At 46.4% G+C, this 17,513-nt stretch overlaps 1 protein-coding gene across 2 annotated transcripts in view; it reads left to right on the plus strand.

Annotated features, from left to right (window-relative positions):
• PRPS2 (phosphoribosyl pyrophosphate synthetase 2) overlaps positions 1-17,513 on the plus strand; it is a 64,682-nt gene that overhangs the window by 12,496 nt on the left and 34,673 nt on the right. Inside the window, exon 1 of one of the 2 annotated variants that reach the window (XM_053202071.1) lies at positions 16,945-17,155. The exons of the other annotated variant lie outside the window; for it this stretch is intronic. Within the exon in view, the coding sequence (XP_053058046.1) occupies positions 17,034-17,155 (122 nt within the window). The 5' untranslated portion in view covers positions 16,945-17,033. Of the gene's footprint in view, positions 1-16,944; positions 17,156-17,513 lie in introns of those variants that run through there. 2 annotated transcript variants of the gene reach the window in all.

A 17,513-nucleotide genomic window follows, 5' to 3' on the forward strand; every position in this document is an offset into this window, starting at 1 on the left:
CTGGAGCCTGTTTCCGATTCTGTGTCTCCCTCTCTCTCTGCCCCTCCCCCGTTCATGCTCTGTCTCTCTCTGTCCCAAAAATAAATAAAAAATGTCGAAAAAAAAATTTTTTTTAATTAATCTTTATGTATTTTTGAGAGAGAGACAGAGCCCAAGCAGGGGTGGGGCAGAGAGAGAGCAGCACAGAGGATCCCCCGCAGGCTCTGTGCTGACAGCAGAGAGCCTGATGCGGGGCTCGAACCCACAAACTGGGAGACGATGCCCTGAGCTGAAGTCAGACGCTCAACCGCCTGAGCCACCCAGCACCCCAGGAAGGGCTTACTTTAAAACAATATTTTGTATACATTTTCAAATAACACGCTCGGTATGTTTTCTCCGACTTGCAAACACCGGTCTTCCCCATTCTTGTTGCTAAAGATGACATTAGCCACCAACGCTGGTAAAGCAGCATGGCCTTGGTATCACCTACCTCCTTCCTCCACCGGAAAGTGGAAATGAGTCACGGGGGTGTTCTGCAGGTGCCTTTTGTCCCGCCTTAACTGTCAAAGACACTGAGTCGTTGCCTTAGAAGGGCAGTTTCACTCGACAACTTGGGGGCTGAAAATTAGCAGGTGGGGCTTTTCGTCGAGACTTGAAAAGGACATCGTCTGTCCAAGGACCCGACCTGATCGGAGGCTAAAACACTAAAGCAGAAAAAGCCATATTCACCCGCTAGCCCTGACAGGGAATGGCCGGGGATGAAGTGAACTACTCTTCTCTTCCACACCTGCCATAGTTCAGACGTTGAGACAACCCTGACCCCAGGTAACGCGCATGTGGCTGCCTCCACTGCTCACGTGAGCATATGCGTCCTGGATCCTGCAGCAGAAAACTCGCTGTCACCTCCGTCTTGCATAAACTGGCCGGGGAGGGGCGGGATCCACGTGCCACTTGGTGTGCTCTCACAGCCCTTGCTGATGACCCCAGTGCGGGGTACGGTCGGGCGGTTCCCTACAGGCATCACAGATAAATGGCACTTGCCTTAAAATACTGCCTGAGCCTGTCCTGTCCTCATCCAGGGGCCATTCACTTGCTTTTGTAGTAAAAATGCTTTGATTCATCATCGGCTTCGGGGAGATGTTCGCTTTGATTTACAAGTTCCTGCCATCTAGTGGCTACATGAAGCACCCATCGTCTCTTTGGAACAAGGATCCGATCCTTGAAACGTGAGCTACTTTTTAACTGCCTAATGCACAGTGGATGTTCGAAACTATTTGATGCCAAGTGTAGTTCAACCAAAAGTTTCAAGATATGGTGTATGAAACACACAAGAATGTGAAAGAAAGTGGACGGAATTGTGGCTAAGCTCTTGTCTGTGTTCTAGTCCAGTAAAGATCTCTGCTCGGAGAGGTTTGTCTGGAGACCCTGGGCGGGGGGAGGACTGGACTACCCCAGCGGCTTTGACATCTGTCTGCACATTACCATCACTTGGGACCTTTTAAAAATCCCAAAGCCCAGGCCACATCCCAGAGCAATGTCCTGCATTTACAAAAAATAAATAAATAAAATAAAATAAAATAAAATAAAATAAAATAAAATAAAAAATAAAAAATAATGTACTTTATTTAAAGCAAAACAAAGGCAGGAAAATCCAAATTTTTCTAATTATATGAGGTACGATTATTTACTTGGTGAAAGACTTCTTCTCTTCTATGAAAAATTCACCACAAGATTTCTTAAGATAGTGACTCCTTTTGTATATTGTAAATTAGTCAGTTAAAAAAAAAAAACAGTTGTATATTCACCTACCTTGCAACCCTTCTTTAGGTTAAAGCTAGGCACATCAAAATATTTGTCCGAGTCATTGGCTCTTTAGGTTTGTACTTGTCCATCCAGCAGACAAGCAAACAGAAAGAGGAACTTTCCAAAACCCAGAGAGACTCCCCTCCCTCAGGGCTGCTATGTATGGGTACACAGGTTGTGCACTGCACAACTCCAGGTGGCCCGTGGCACATGGACGGCGATGTGAATCACAGTCCCCTTTGTTTGTACAACATGGTGGGGCTGCTCTGATGGCAGGTGTCACAGAAGGAAGAAGCGGGGCGGGGTGGCGGGGATGCCTGTGTTGACTTGTGTTTCTTACACGAGAGCTGACGCACCACCAGCTCACTTTTGTGAGACCCCACAGCCCACCCCAGGGGCCATCACTTCAAGGCTGTCACTTCAAGTACCGTTTCTCCCGGGATGGCTTCAGGCTGGTTCAGGCCATTTCTCCAGGTAGAGGAAGAACGTCTCTTTTCTTTTTCTCCTTCTAAAAACTACTTTCTCTGAGAACATGTTTTTAAAAGACCCGTTCCAGCTCATCCATATTCAAGAGAACTTTGTGCCTTGTGCTCTAAACATGAAAACCTCAGCTAACAGATCTTTACTCCCCGGAACAGACACCATGACTCCTTGTCAACCTTCAGTGTCGATCTTGCCTTTCTTCTTCTGAGCAAATACCGATCCTCCCCACCCACCCCCCCATATTCGAATACAAGTTTAAAGTCTTCTCTCAAAAATATTATCAGTTTTGTGTCTCAAGTGGCCTTTGAAATGGGTTTACCTGTAAGTGTGAGCCTCTCTCAGCTGGGAATCACAGCTTCTAGCCAGTGGTCCTTTCGGTTCCTCCAGCCAGCAGATGTTCAGTAAACGTCAAAAGCTGTCTTGTCGAATCCGAAGTCTGGGGGTCCCCCCCATCACGCGTCTCTGGGGAATCATACCCACTCCTTGCAAACGTAAGTTCTTCCAAATCCACCGGGTCTTTGGAATCCTGTAGGTTCAGTTTTGCGCATTTCTAACTCTGAGCCTCTGCGACCTGGTTATGAGCCAGACACTGGGGAAGCAAGAGACCCCCGCTTCCTGCTCATGGAAACGGGGACAGAAACATGCTTTTGCTGGCTTTTCTCTTCGCGCGTGGGAATCGCGGGACACCAAGCCGGAGCAGCAGGCAGGGACAGTGCACGCGATGCTTCAGTTGCCAGGCTTGGGTGACCGGATGCACCCGAGTTCAAACCCAAGCTCTGCCACGTGTCATCCTGTCAGTCTCTTCCTCCCTTATTCATCTGTAAAATGGGGATAGGGACTCCTACTTCTTCGGCTTTGTGAAGATTAATTGGAATAAGAAACGCAAACACTTAGCCCAGTGCTGAAGAAAGCATAATCTGGGCTTAATATATATTATAGCCAAATACGATAAGTAAGAGGTTGATCGTTTTGTTTCCAGCAGGAAGCTGGACAGCACAACGTGACCGGCTGTTTTATTATTCATCATTCTAATAGAAGGAACGATTAAAATTGTTCTCCTTCGTGAAAAGGTGTGGAGGCTATGGAAAGAAGAACTTCTAGGAAAACCTTATTTCCCTCTTGAGGAGTTTCCCCGGTGTTTTTTTTCTGAATTCTGGTATCTCGTAACGTAACTGGACTAAAGTCCTAGTTTAATAAGACAGTTAAAGGTGTGATTCGCATATAGTGATCTTTAACTCAAGATCATGAAATGCTTTCCTGGGGGTTTCTTTCCTAAATTAAAAAATTAAAATATATTTCCGAAGTAACTGCTACTTGGGGAGTGGAGCTAAACCTGCCTTGAGTCGGAAGGGAAAGAAAGATAGCCAACCAAGTGTATCTGAAGCAAAAACCAAAATGGAGACAATTCTGTTACTTTTGTTCTTAGCGATGCATTATTTGTTTCGAAATTGCGATTACATTTAACGCCCTAAAAGTGCAAGGCGGGTGGGAACAGATCCTGTGTCATCCGGAGCACATCTACTCATCAGCGTGGATCTCCATTCCCCCCACCTCAGCCCAGCTGCCAAGGTCGGTTGAGACGGTGCAGAATCACCTACTTAACAATCGCCTCCACATTAAGGCAACATTTATACAGACCTATTCAAAACACTCTTTGTTGTTGTTGTTTTTCCTTCAACAGTAAAAGCACACTGCCTCCCTGGGAGGATGATTAAATTCTCCAGATGCACGCACATCCCGAGCTGCGGGTCCAGGATAATCAGAGCCGGGTAGCTATTTGTCCTTTAATTTAAATGGGTCCTAAGGCTTAGAGGTAGACAAGGAGAATCAGCCCAGCCGCCTGCGGGAACCAAGACAGGGATGGAAATGTGCGACTAGGGCACGGCATAATGACAAACAGACCAGAAAGGCACTAGCCTTGACTAGGGGGTAAACAATTGTGGGTCGATGCCAGAGTAGGACCAGAGCTTCAGATCTCTGGATTTTTATTTTTTAAGAGACAGAGAGTGCAGAGGGAGAGACTCTTAAGCAGGCCCCACGCTCAGCCTGCTGATGCTGAGATCGTGACCTGAGCCAAAATCGAGAGCCAGATGCTGAACTGAGCCACCCAGGTGCCCCCAGACTTCATTTTGAAAGAAACTACATAAAATAACATGTGTGAAATATGTTCGATTAGTTCATTCGTAATACACCTATTGAACAACCGCGTGTCCGGGAACATCACCTGTGGTAAGTGTAGCAAGTAAGTAGGAAGTAAGAGTGAAAACACGGCCGAGTTCAGGCATGGGCTAAGGTAAAAATTCCAGAAAAAACAAGATATCTTAACACAAGCAGGTAAACCATTGTGGGTGGGGCAGAGGGTCTGTTAGGGGAGGATTTTGGTGAAAAGTCTGAAAAAACATGAAGGCCAGCTGTTATAGACCTGGAGTCTGTGTGGACAGTAGACAATGGCATCATTCGTTATCTCTTTACTTAAACATCGTTGTTTTTTTTTAATGTTTACTGATTTATTTTTGAGAGAGAGAGAGTGAGAACAAGCAGAAGAGGGGCAGCGAGAGAGAATCCCAAGCAGGCTCCACACTGTCAGCGCAGAGCCTGATGCAGGGGTCAAACTCACCAACTGTGAGATCGTGACCTGAGCCGAAATCAAGAGTCGGATGGTTAACTGATGGAGCCACCCAGGTGCCCTGTTTTTTTTTTTTTAATGTTTATTTATTTTTGAGAGAGAGAGAGAGAGACAGAGTGTGAATAGGGGAGGAGCAGAGAGATAGGGAGACCGAATCAGAAGCAGGCTCCAGGCTCTGAGCCGTCAACACAGAGCCTGACGCGGGGCTTGAACTCACAAGCTGCGAGATCATGACCTGAGCTGAAGTCGGACGCTCAACTGACTGAGCCACCCAGGCACCCCAGGTGCCCCGTTTTTTTTTAAGTAGGCTCCACAGCTAATGTGGGATTTGAACTCATGACCCTGAGATCAAGAGTCACATGCTCCACCGACTGAGCCAGCCAGGGGCTCCAGATATCGTTTTATAATCACGGTAGGATTTCTCTATCCGTTTGTGGTCTACCCATTTCCTAGCTTATGATTTTCTTTGCCAAGTTAATGAAAACTGTAAGGTGGGTCCTAGTCAAGATGAAACAAACAGATGCCAGTAATAACCCGCAAGTTGCAGCAAACAGAACCGTCTCCAGACATTTTCACGCGTCTCCCGGGGGGGGGGGGGGACTGAACTGCCCCTGTTCGAGAACCAGTGGCCAAGAGAAAAGCAAATTTATCTAAATCAGGGAACATGTCCCACAGGCACACCCACTACTGCCATTCGAGTTGTTAGAACCGTCCGGTCGAAATGGTTGCATATCAGCAATTTTGTAAGTTTCAACCTGACATTGACATATGTGTCTACTGATTGGCAGATGGCAAAATAGTGACTGCTAGTCGTAGTGAAAATAGTGAATAAGTGGCCTTCGAATACAAACTTGTGAGTGGAAGGTAATCATCATATTAATATCCCAACTGGGAACAGCAGCTGAAAAAATGTTTTCATCCGTTTGCTGTTAGGTCATCAGAAGCTGAGAGTGAATTCAGTGCCGAGAAGAATGTCGCTGCCGTTAACATGTATTTTCTGCTGATTAGATAAGGAGTCACCAGATAACAGAGCTTACTGGCAGTTTCGAAGGCGGGCAATGGGGTGTGGGGGCGGTGCTGGTATCGGGTACCTGGTGATGGCATTGGGGTGGGGGTGCCCAGAAGGCTGCAGCCTTTGTGGGGCATTGGTGGCCCCGTGGTCTGCAGAGCCAGAGTTCGGGTCCACGCCGTGTGGAAAGCTGTGGTATTCACAGGCTCTGCCACCTGAGATCCAGGGCACCCAGCATGGTGGTCCCTGGGCTGCAACGAATCCAAGATCTGGGATTGGGGCCCTAATAACATCCATGTAAGGGGAACAGCACTAGATGAGTTCAAGGTGGTTCCTTGTGTGAAATCACCGCTCAGACCTCTAGAAGCATCATTTAGCTGGTCAGAGCTGTGTCAAACAAACAAACAAAAAAATCAGGAATGATTTAGAAATTATTAGAATGTCTAATGAGCATTATGCTAGCGCTTAGATGACTGGGTAAATAGTTAGGGGTTGGTATAGTTTCATTTATTCAGAGTATACAGGGAGCACATTTATAATTTTATGTATGTATTGATTTTTACATTAATTTTCTTCCCACTGTAGTTGTAGATATATTTATTCACCTGTGGCTATTATCAGATGTCTGGAGTCCCACTGGGTCCCAAAGGCGAGCTCACCCTATCCAAGATTGAAGACTGAGCAATCATTTTCCGTGTTTCAACATATAAAAAGGAGGCGCCTGGGTGGCTCAGGTGGGTGGGTGTCTGGCTCTTGATTTCGGCTCAGGTCACGATCTCACGGTTCGTGGGATCAAGCCCCGTGTCGGGCTCTGCACTGACAGCTTGGAGCCTGCTTGGGATTCTCTCTCTCCCTCTCTCTGCCCCTCCCCTGCTCTCTCTCTCTCTGTCTCTCTCTGTCTCTCTCTGTCTCTCTCTGTCAAATACATAGACTTAAAAAAATATTTAAAAATCAAACGTAGAAACAGAAGACAGAGAAGGGAGTTCAAAGTGTTGCCCACCACTAACCTCGGATGCCTTACTAACCTTCTCTGAGCCTCAGTTTTCTCATCTGTGCTGTTTGGCCAGAGCCAGTGGGCTTGGGGAAAGAGCTAAATGTCTCCAGGTGAAAGAATGTTGCACGTAGTAGGGACTCATGTTCCCTCTGGGGTTTCCATTAATGAAGGAATTAATGAGCAACCTTTTTCTATATTAAACTGAAATGATGTATGCCTAATGCTTTGTATTTCACTCGATAGGAGTGTTTATTAAATGTATGTTATGGACTGAATTCAAGCACCTTGTAAGGGTCTAAATATTCCAGAGGAGTGTGTTTGCACTAACATCCCTGGTCGCGGCTACAGTCTGCCTCTTACCTAAGATTGTGTAACCTTGAAGGAGTGCCAGTGGGGTTAATAATTTACTAAGCATGGCTTTTTCCCCAAAGACACTTGAGCTGAGGCTTTTTTCAAGGCTGAATAAGGTCACATCATTCTTCTTTTAAAAGATCAAGAAAATCACATCGTGTTTGAGAGAAATGAACAGTTTTATTTTTGTTAAGAAGCTGTCCTTGTAATTAAAACTGTTACATACGATAAATCTTCAGAAAGTACATTCCGAACTCTTTCTCCCCCTTTAGAGTTCTATGCTGGAGAAAAAGAAAAAGGTTTCAAAAATTACTCGTTTTCTTTGTAAAAAAGAAACACTATTTTTGAAAATAATTTTTCAAGTTTATTTATTTATTTTGAGAGAGACAGTGTGAGTGGAGGAGGGGCAGAGAAAGAGAGAGAGAGAGAGAGAGAGAGAATCCCAAGCAGGCTCCGCAATGCCAGCACAGAACCCGTCGTGGGGCTCGAACTCACGAAACCGTGAGATCACCATCGGAGCTGAAACCGAGGGTCGGACGCTCAAACGACTAAGCCACCCAGGGGCCCCTCAAGTAATGTTTTTTGACAAACATGAAGAACCGTGGATTTCAACATTTCCCCACTACGTTTGCTAAATTAATTAGGTGGCATAAACACTTTGTGTCTTTTTAACAGGCACCTCTGAGCCCGAGGAATAAAAGAGCTTTAGGACGGGACAAGAAAGAGAAATTGTGTTACCTTCACAGCCCTGATGACAAGGTACCTGGGGGGTCAGTCGGTTGAGGGTCCGACTTGGTTTCAGCTCAGGTTGGTGAGTTCAAGCCCCACGTCGGGCTCTTCACTGATAGTGCGGAGCCTTCTTGGGATTCTCTCCCTACCTCTCTCGCTCTGCCCCTCCCCTGTGCACATACACACACTCTCTCAAAATAAATAAATAAACTTTAAAGCAATTTTAAAAAGAATGAAACCAGCACCGGCAAGAACACGTATACTGCTGATGGGGGTGCTGTTCTCATGGTCATGACCCACTCCTTCAAGGAAAAGGATCTTAGTGTTCTGGAGAAAGAGAAGAAAAGGTTGGGGCAATTCAGGATCCAGGGGGACAGAAAGCCAATGGTAGAACTGGAAAGATTTTGGGGAGGGTGTGTGTCCCTTATGATACAATGATCAGATGGATGTGATTTGTTATTTGTCGTCTACGATCTCTCTAAGAAGTTTCTAGGGGTCGCTTGATATTACTTCCTATTTTATTACTGGAGTATTTATGAGAGTGGCCGTGTCTGCACAGCGTAGAGGGAAGTGGATCCTTAGGAAGATGCCAAACTCTGAAGGGGCTTTTGGTTTCTGTCTATATTGAATGGGTCAACTGTTTAAGTTCTGCCCGGCACATCTTCTTTACTTCCAAAAAAAGAAAAGAAGGAAAAAGTTGTGAGAATCTGCCAAGGAATGTGCTAGATGAGGGGCTTGCAAACCACTTATGACCAAATGCCTCTGCACAGCCTTGGAGCTAAGAATGTTTCTTACATTTTAAGTGGTTGGAGGCAAAAAACAAAACAAACAAAACAAAACACCCCAAAGATTAATATATCATGATACATTGAAGAAAATGACAGTTACATGACAGTGTCCGTAACTGAAGGTCTGTGGACACACAGCTGCTATCTGGCCAACTCCTATGCTGGACTTTGGGTCCAAAGCTGTGACCAAGATGGACCCAATCTCTGACTCTGTGCTGCTTACAGTCTAGGGGCACACGGAGTCAACATGCACATAAAAGCAACAAGTGATAGCTACAGATTAAGATAAACGCTATGACGGCAGTTACCGTAGGCGGCGATGAGAAAAAGAGACACCGGAGTTGGGGTGGGGGGAGGAAGGAGACTTGTGGTTTGAGGGGAGATTAAAGAAATGACATTTATAAGCTGGCACCAAGAGATCAAAGGAGCCAAGCCTGTGATGGAGGAGCCAGTGGAAAGAGCTCTCTGAGAGAGGAAGGCGCATATGCAAAGGTCCTGTGGCCGGAAGGTTTGTTTGTGTTTTGGGCAGGAGACTAGAGAGGCTGACGGTCAGGGAGGGAAGGGCATATGAAGCTGGCAGATTAGACATGGGCCAGTTCCAAGTACCGTGGGAAGCCATAGGCGGGTTTTAAGCAGGAGGGTGACATTATACAATTAGCTTTGATTAAAAAAAAAAACTCTTTCTGACTGCTGTATGGAAAGGGACGGGAGGAGGCTAAGATACTGAAAATGTTGTAGAGGAGGTCCAAGCCCAGGGTGGCTGGTGACCATGGAGGTGGAGAGAAGAGAACAGGCTTGGATGGAGACTTTGCAAATGGAACCAACAGCCTCAGCACATAAAAAGCAGTGGGAAGGTCAGGATCAAGGATGATTTACATATTTTTGACTCAACTGGATAGTTAGTGGTGCTATGTACTGAGGGAAGAATGGGTTGTTGGGAGGAGAAGCATTGAGTCAACAGCTAAATGGAAAGCACACACACACACACACACACACAACATGGATGGATCTTGAGGGCATTATGTGAAGTGGAATAAGCCACTGAGAAAGGCAAATACTGTGTGATCTCACTTATTATTACTATTATTATTATTATTATTTATTTTAGAGAGAGAGAGAGAGAAAGCACGTGTGAGCAGGGTAGAGGGCCAGAGGAAGAGAGAGAACGAATCCCAAGCAGGTTCCACCTTTGGCTCAGAGCCCGATGTGGGGCTTGATCCTATGACCCTAGGATCATAACCTGAGCCGAAATGAAGAGTTGGGTGCTCAACCGACCGAGCCACCCAGGCGCCCCTGTATGATCTCACTTATATGTGGAATCTAAAAAGGCAAAAGAGGTGCATGGCCGGCTCAGTTGGAAAAGCATGAGACCCTTGTTGTCGGGGTCGTGAGTTCAAACCCCACATTGGGCAAAGAGTTTACTAACTAACTAACTAAGTGAGCCGAACTCAGAACGACACAGAGTAGAGTGGTGGTTACCAGGGACTGTGGGGGGAAATGGAGACATGTTGCTCAAAGGGTACAGACTTCCAATTATAAGATGAATGAGCCCTGGGAATCAAATGTACAGCATGGTGATTCTAGTTAATAACACTGTCTTATATACTTGAAAGTGGCTAAGAGAGTGGATCTTAATTGTTGTTACCACAAAACAGAATGGTAATTACGTGACGTGATAGAGGCGTTAGCTACTGCTACGGCAGTAATCATTTTGCAATACGTAAGTGTATCAAATTGACACTTTGTGCGCCTTAAACATACAGAAGTTCTAGGTCAATTATATCTCAGTGGCACTGGAGGAAAAAAATGCTTCTCATTGGAGAGGCCCAGCTTCTTCTGTAAAGAACCAAGTAGTAAATATTTACCCTTTAGAGCCACGTGATTTCTGGCCAACTCCTCAACTCTGTCCTGGGGGCACAGAGCAGCCGTAGACAACGGGTAAGTGGGTGAATGTGCAAAACGTTATTTACAAAACAGGTCATGAACAGGATTAGTTTGCCAACCCGTGCCGTGGAGTTGGATGTTCAAGTCTAGCCCTGGAGAGAGGGGTCGGAGCTGGGGATATAAACACGTTAAGTCATCATCAGGATTCGGTCATGGACCTAGATGACCATAAGGAGAGCTTATAAAAAGGACAAAGAGGACAAGAAAGCCCAGGATCGTGCTTGGAAGGCATTCCGACAACATTCCAAAAAATGTTGGGTGGGTGGAACAATCCTTATCAAAATGGTGTTACTGAGATTGTTTAGGAGCGGAAAACATGGTCATGGAGAAGAAGTACTATTTTTTGTGCACCGAGTGATCTAAAATGGGAAGCCTTCTTCAACTGCTCCCACTTACACAATGGAGTGACTTAAGAGGCAATAAATAGGAAAAGCTGCCCAGCTCTACTGTGTAGCTGTGTGGCCTTGGGCAAGTTCCCTAACCTCTCTGTTCCTTAGTTTGAAGGCCTGCCATGTGGTGTTACAGACAGGTACAATATCATTAGTCCTTCTCTCAGTGGCTCCCTGATTCTAGAAAGGATTTGCAACAACATGCTCTTACTGGGCCCTACTTAATTTAGATCCCCCACTTCTCTGTCACTTTGGCTCATGCTGATACGAAGCTCAGTTTAACTTAACTTACTTTATGTTACTCCTATCATCAGAACATTAGCCCACCTTCTCACAACATTGCAAATGCCGTGTCCCATTTAAGAAACTTCTAGCTCCACTGTTGTAAAACTCCCTCACACTCCCAGCTCCACCCTGGCTGCTTGAATAATGTATGCTGGATCTAGCTCTCTTAAGCTCACTGAGGGCACCAGAGTCTTTATCTTTGATCGAATTTCCAGAAGTGACGGATCCGACCTACATGGAAAGGGCATTCCTCTGGAAGGCATCAAATGCCATGCAGTTACTCAAGAAATCAGCTAATTCCACCTTCACCTTGCCTCTAAAGAAAACTTACTCTTGGGCCGCCTGGGTGGCTCAGTCAGGTAAGCATCCAACTCTTGATTTCACCTCTGTAAATCGTGAGATCGAGCCCCGCATCTAGCTCTGCGCTGAGGGTAGAGCCTGCTTAAGAGTCTCTCTTTCTCTCTCTCTCTCTTTCTGCCCCTCTCTCCACCCTCTCAAAAATAAAAATAAAAATAAAAAACAGAAAGCTTAGTCCTTAATGACCACTGGATTCAAGGGCAATTTACTTTTGTTTGTTTTGTTCTGGTTTTCATTTAATTGACTACCATCATAGACTCACTGATTTTTATGTATTTGGTACATTTTAGGCAATTATCATTCCACGAATGGTTGCAAATTGATAAAGGGAAGAAAATGAAACTTTTATCTTGCTTCTCCAGTACAAACTGTATTTTGGGATAACAAAGCAGCCCCAGAGGGTGAAAGAAAGCTCTTTTTTGTTTTTTAATTATTTATTTTTCGTTTTTTTAGCTTTTCTTTGCTGAGGAGCTCCAGCTAATGTTTGTAGACAGTAAGGGATGATAGAACTAGAAAACTGGCATTTTGCAGAGTGGAAAGCCTTATTATGGAGAAATCAGGCTGTCACCACCTTAAAGCAGTGATCGATCTCAATATGTCTTAGACATATTAATTTGTTAGACAATGTCTGACATGTTAATATGGAAGATATGATCACAGTGTTGGAATCATGAAGAAAAATGTCCTTATCTTTTTTATGTAGCAGCTCTTACTGTGATATCACTTATGTACTGTTCAGTTCACCCATTTAAAGTGTAAAATTCAATGGCTTTTAGTGTATCACCTGTTCCGAAAACGGAATCACGCAACATGTGGTCCTTCGTGGTAACCGGCCTCTTTCACTCAGCGTACTGTTTTTAAGGTTCACCCATGTCATAGCATTGTAGTAGAACCTCATGGCTGAGTGATATTCTATTGTGTGGGCAGGTCACATTTTGTTTGGCCACTCATCGGTTCTTGGACATCAGTGTTGTTTGTTTCTTTTGACTATTGTGAATTGTACGCTATGAACGTTCATGCAGACTATTTACTTGAGTACCTGTTTTCGATTCTGGGCTCTGCCCCTAGGAGTCAAGTTGCTGGGTCACATGGTAATTCTATGATTAACTGTTTGAGGAACTGCCAGATGGTTTTCCAAAGCAGAGGCGCCATTTTAAATTCCTGCCAGCATTTCTCTACATCCTCATCAACATTTGTCTTTTTTTTTTCATAACTAATTTTTTAAATGACAGACTAAGATTGTGTATTCATAGCTTATATGATGGGTAAGAGATAATTGGCCCTTACATACAAAGAAGGCTTATATACTTAAAATGCAATAATTTAATAGAAAAAAATCAAAGGTCATAAATAGGTAATAGATGGAAAAAACATATATGTATATATTTTTTCTTTTTTTTAACTTTATTTTTTATTTTTTAAAATTTACATCCAAATTATTTAGCACATAGTGAAACAATGATTTCAGGAGTAGCTATCCTTAATGCCCCTGACCCATTAAGCCCATCCCCCCTCCCCCCTGCAGCAACCCTCAGTTTGTTCTCATATTTATGAGTCTCTTCTGTTTTGTCCCCCTCCCTGTTTTTATATTGTTTCCCTTCCCTTATGTTCATCTGTTTTGTTTCTTAAAGTCCTCATATGAGTGAAGTCATATGATTTTTGTCTTTCTCTAATTTCACTTAGCATAATACCCTCCAGTTCCATCCATGTAGTTGCAAATGGCAAGATTTCATTCTTTTTGATTGCCAAGTAATACTCCATTGTATATATATACCACATTTTCTTTATCCATTCATCCATCGATGGACATTTGGGCTCTTTCCATACTTTGGCTATTGTGGATAGTGCTGCTATAAACATGGGGGTGCCTGTGTCCCTTCGAAACAGCACACCTGTATCCCATGGATAAATGCCTAGTAGTGCCATTGCTGGGTCGTAGGGTCGTCCTATATTTAGCTTTTTGAGGAACCTCCATGCTGTTTTCCAGAGTGGCTGCACCAGCTTGCATTGCCACCAACAATGCAAAAGAGATTCTCTTTCTCTGCATCCTCGCCAACATCTGTTGTTGCCTGGGTTGTGAATGTTAGCCATTCTGACAGGTGTAAGGTGGTATCTCATTGTGGTTTTGATTTGTATTTTCCTGATGATGGGTGATGTTGAGCATTTTTTCATGTGTCGGTTGGCCATCTGGATGTCTTCCTTGGAGAAGTGTCTGTTCATGTCTGCAAATATTTAGAGCTCTTTCTATATTCAGAGATCTCGGCAAAATGATGTGTGGAATACAGGATGTGAAAACGGTTCGCAAAGTCAAATCGGTGTTTGCTCACATCAGCCCTACTGATGAGTCAGTGAAGGTAGAAGCCAACAATGGAAATCCCTTATCATTCTTATATTCTCCGCTAATATTTTATGTTAGAATAATGAATATCGTCCAACTGCCCCAAGTCTGAGACCACATATACACATGGCATATGTTCTCTTCATCCTGAGTCTTGAGTCTTTGTATATGTGTCCCATTTTCCTGAAGGCTCTCTCAACTTCACATTCTGTCCAAGCAGTGCACTGTGGTTGAGAACTGGTGGACCATTGGACCTAGTATTGATGCCTGTATGTTGTCCCATACCCTACTGATGCTAGTTTGGCCACGTGACTTGCTTTGGCCAATGGGACATTAGCAAATAAGATAATGCCAGAGGCTTGTGAAGTTCTTGCTCATTGAGGCTTATCTTCTTGGAACACTCCTTCTTGGAACAGTACAGCCATGCTGTGAGGAAGCCGGAAAAGCCCTGGGGAGAGGCCCACATAGAGGAAAGGAACGGGGGTTTGTTCAGACAAGCCGTTCTCAGTCTGGTGTGATTTTATGCCTTAGGGGACATTTGGCAATGACTGGAGACACTTGGTTGTCACGACTGGTGAATAGGTGCTATTGGCATCTAGTGGGTAGAGGCCTGGGATGTTGCTAAAAGTCCTACGGTGAACAGGACAGCACCGTCACAAAGGCTTACCCAGCCCACGTGTCAGGAGCGCCAAGGTTGAGAAACCTGCAAAACACCAAGGTTTCCTCACAGCACCCTGGGTCCTTTGGGTCAAGGATAAAGGGGCTTGGGAGAGAAAGTGTTCACACTTCAATAAAATCGTCTATAGCTGATCTTTGAAGCCTGTACATTTACCAGTGACAGCTTTCCGGGCAGTCTGCGACTCAGGATGATTTTCCATGGTCCCCATGTTACATTTCTCCTTGTTTCCCCTCAGCATCTAAGCCTAGTAACTCATCAAAGGGCTGAGCCAACCACGATTTTGTTGGTTGCCCCAGCCTACATATTGTTTCTCCCTGGCAGCATTGAAGTCATAGTTTGTGAGGATTCCACCCTAGCTTCCAAACCCCTGACCATTAACATACTCAGAGACCAGGGGCTTTCACTCACTTCTGCTGCGTTCGAGAGTGCATCAGTTTTGTTACCAAAGAACCAAGGTCCTGCCCTGCTGACAAGAGGCCACTTTCCCGCTGAAAAGAACATGTATATAGCTTGTCTCTGAGAAAAAAAGTTTAAGGACCTAAAAATTACAGCAATATTGTTAGTAGAAAATGTTATTAGGAGAGTTTAAAAATAATTACATTAGCAGACTCATTCAGTAAAAATTTTAGACATATGGTTGAGTATGAGCATAAATCTCATTGCCATGGTAATTAACTGTAAAACGCAGAGATAACAACTCACTGCAAGGAGGGCTGGGTTGTTCTTTTCTTTTTTAATAATAGAGCACATACACGTCCCCAGGAAGAATGGAAAATGCTGCCAGAATGGGTGCTTTGGACAACTTTTGGGTAAACAGGCAGATTCAGGAGTTTAAAGAAAAGTACATGGACCCAGATGAAACATCCCAATTACATGAATAATGCCAAGAATCCCCCAAATCCCAATAATATGAGGTCAGTTTACAGCGGGCTACAAGCTGCCTTCTGTGTGGACGGAGGGCCAATTGTTGGCAGCGGAAAACCCAGCCATTTATCCGACCTGTTTAATCTGTTGTCATTGAGAAGCATTAAATTGGCCAGCAGGACTAGCACGTGGGCCCACATTCTCATGTAATACATTCCTTTCCTCTACATTTGATTTGTGCACAGAGGTTGGCACTTGCTTGGGAAAACCTTTCTTGCTCCCTTCTGCAGGGGGAGAGGGGAAGGAGCAGACTCAAGGGCTATGGAGAGCGGTGGCTGGGGACCACCTGGCGGGAGTGGGCAGGGGGCAGGGTGAGGTTCCTGGGGTCAGGCCAGGAGAACCGACTGGCTGGACGTTGCAAAACTGGCCTGAGGACTACCTAAAGACGAGGAATCTAGAGGGGCCTCGGTTTGCTCCCATTCACCATCAGCATGGAGAGTAACCCTGCCCCTCCATGTGTGGTCAGGTCTCAGATGGCCACTGGCATTGGCGGCTTTTTTCAAGGGCAGCGGGCAATTTTGTAGCAGTTGAGGCACCAGCGAATTTTGACTAAGGACTAGATAGTACATAATTTAGGCTTTGCGGGCCACGAGGCAAAATGGGAGAGGTTATTACGTAGGTACTCACATAACAAGAGAGACAACAAATTTTCACAGTGGTTTTATGGACAAAATACAAAAAATAAAAATAATTTAGTACAGCTTTTTGCAGTACGCACCTACTAAAGAGAGGAAAGGATGGATTTATTTATTTATTGATTTACTTACTTATTAAGGGGATACTATTTTTCTTAACTGGGGTGCGATAGCAGGACAGGTACGATCACACAGATTGCAAATGCTCATGTTTAGCGCTCCGGTAGAAATAGGCAGCGCTGCGGCTCCGGCCCCGCGGGTCAGAGTTTTACAGATCCCTGGAGCTGAACACCAGTCGTCTGCAATGGGTATGGGGGTATTCCGTGTTGGGGGGCTCGCTCCCTGTTGCTAGGTACGTCCACAGCCTCTTCCCGCACCCTCCCGCGGTGCCCAGTTAATCGGGCTCATTGGCCCTCCCTCTCGAGGCTGGACGGGAAGGTCTAGAACGGGGCCGAGAGCTCTCCCTCTACAGCCCCTCCTCCCCAGCTCCGCTCCCCCCAGCTCCCCCAGCTCCTCCTCCTCCCCCCGGGTCCCGCCGCGGCGCGTTCCGGCTCCGCCGCCCCGCTCCGGGTCCACCAAGCCCCGCCCCCTCGAGCCCGGCTCCGACTCCGCCCCTGCAGCTCCGCCCCCTCCAGCTACTTTCCACTCCGCTCCTGCCTTGGTCGACAGCCGCGCTTTCCCGCTCGCGTCGCAGCCTCCGGTGCCACCGCCGCCTCCGCCATGCCCAACATCGTGCTCTTCAGCGGCAGCTCGCACCAGGACCTGTCCCAGCGCGTGGCCGACCGCCTGGGCCTGGAGCTGGGCAAGGTGGTCACTAAGAAGTTCAGCAACCAGGAGACCAGGTGGGGGCCGCGCCGGCGGCCGGGCCGGGCCGGGCCGGGGAGGGCGCCGGGCGCGCGGCTGCGGGGCCGGGCCGGGCCGGTCGCCGCCCCCCCCACCCCCCGCTCCCCACCCCGGACCACTCCGCGGCCGCCCGCTCCCCCTTCCGGGGCGGGACGGCCACGACGCGGCCTCCGCGCCACCGCTGCGGCGCCCAGGAGACGCGGAGGAGGGCGGCCCGGAGCCCGGAAGGGCGACCTCGGGGCGGTCACCAGCGTCGAGGAGAGGTGGGCGCAGCCGGCGGGAACCGCCTGGATGCAGGGCACGCGGCGACGGACGCCTCTGGGTGTGCTCGCCCGGTGCTCCCGGATCCGCTCCTGG

The sequence above is a fragment of the Acinonyx jubatus genome, chromosome X, assembly GCF_027475565.1.
Source record: "Acinonyx jubatus isolate Ajub_Pintada_27869175 chromosome X, VMU_Ajub_asm_v1.0, whole genome shotgun sequence".
Lineage (NCBI taxonomy): Eukaryota > Metazoa > Chordata > Mammalia > Carnivora > Felidae > Acinonyx > Acinonyx jubatus.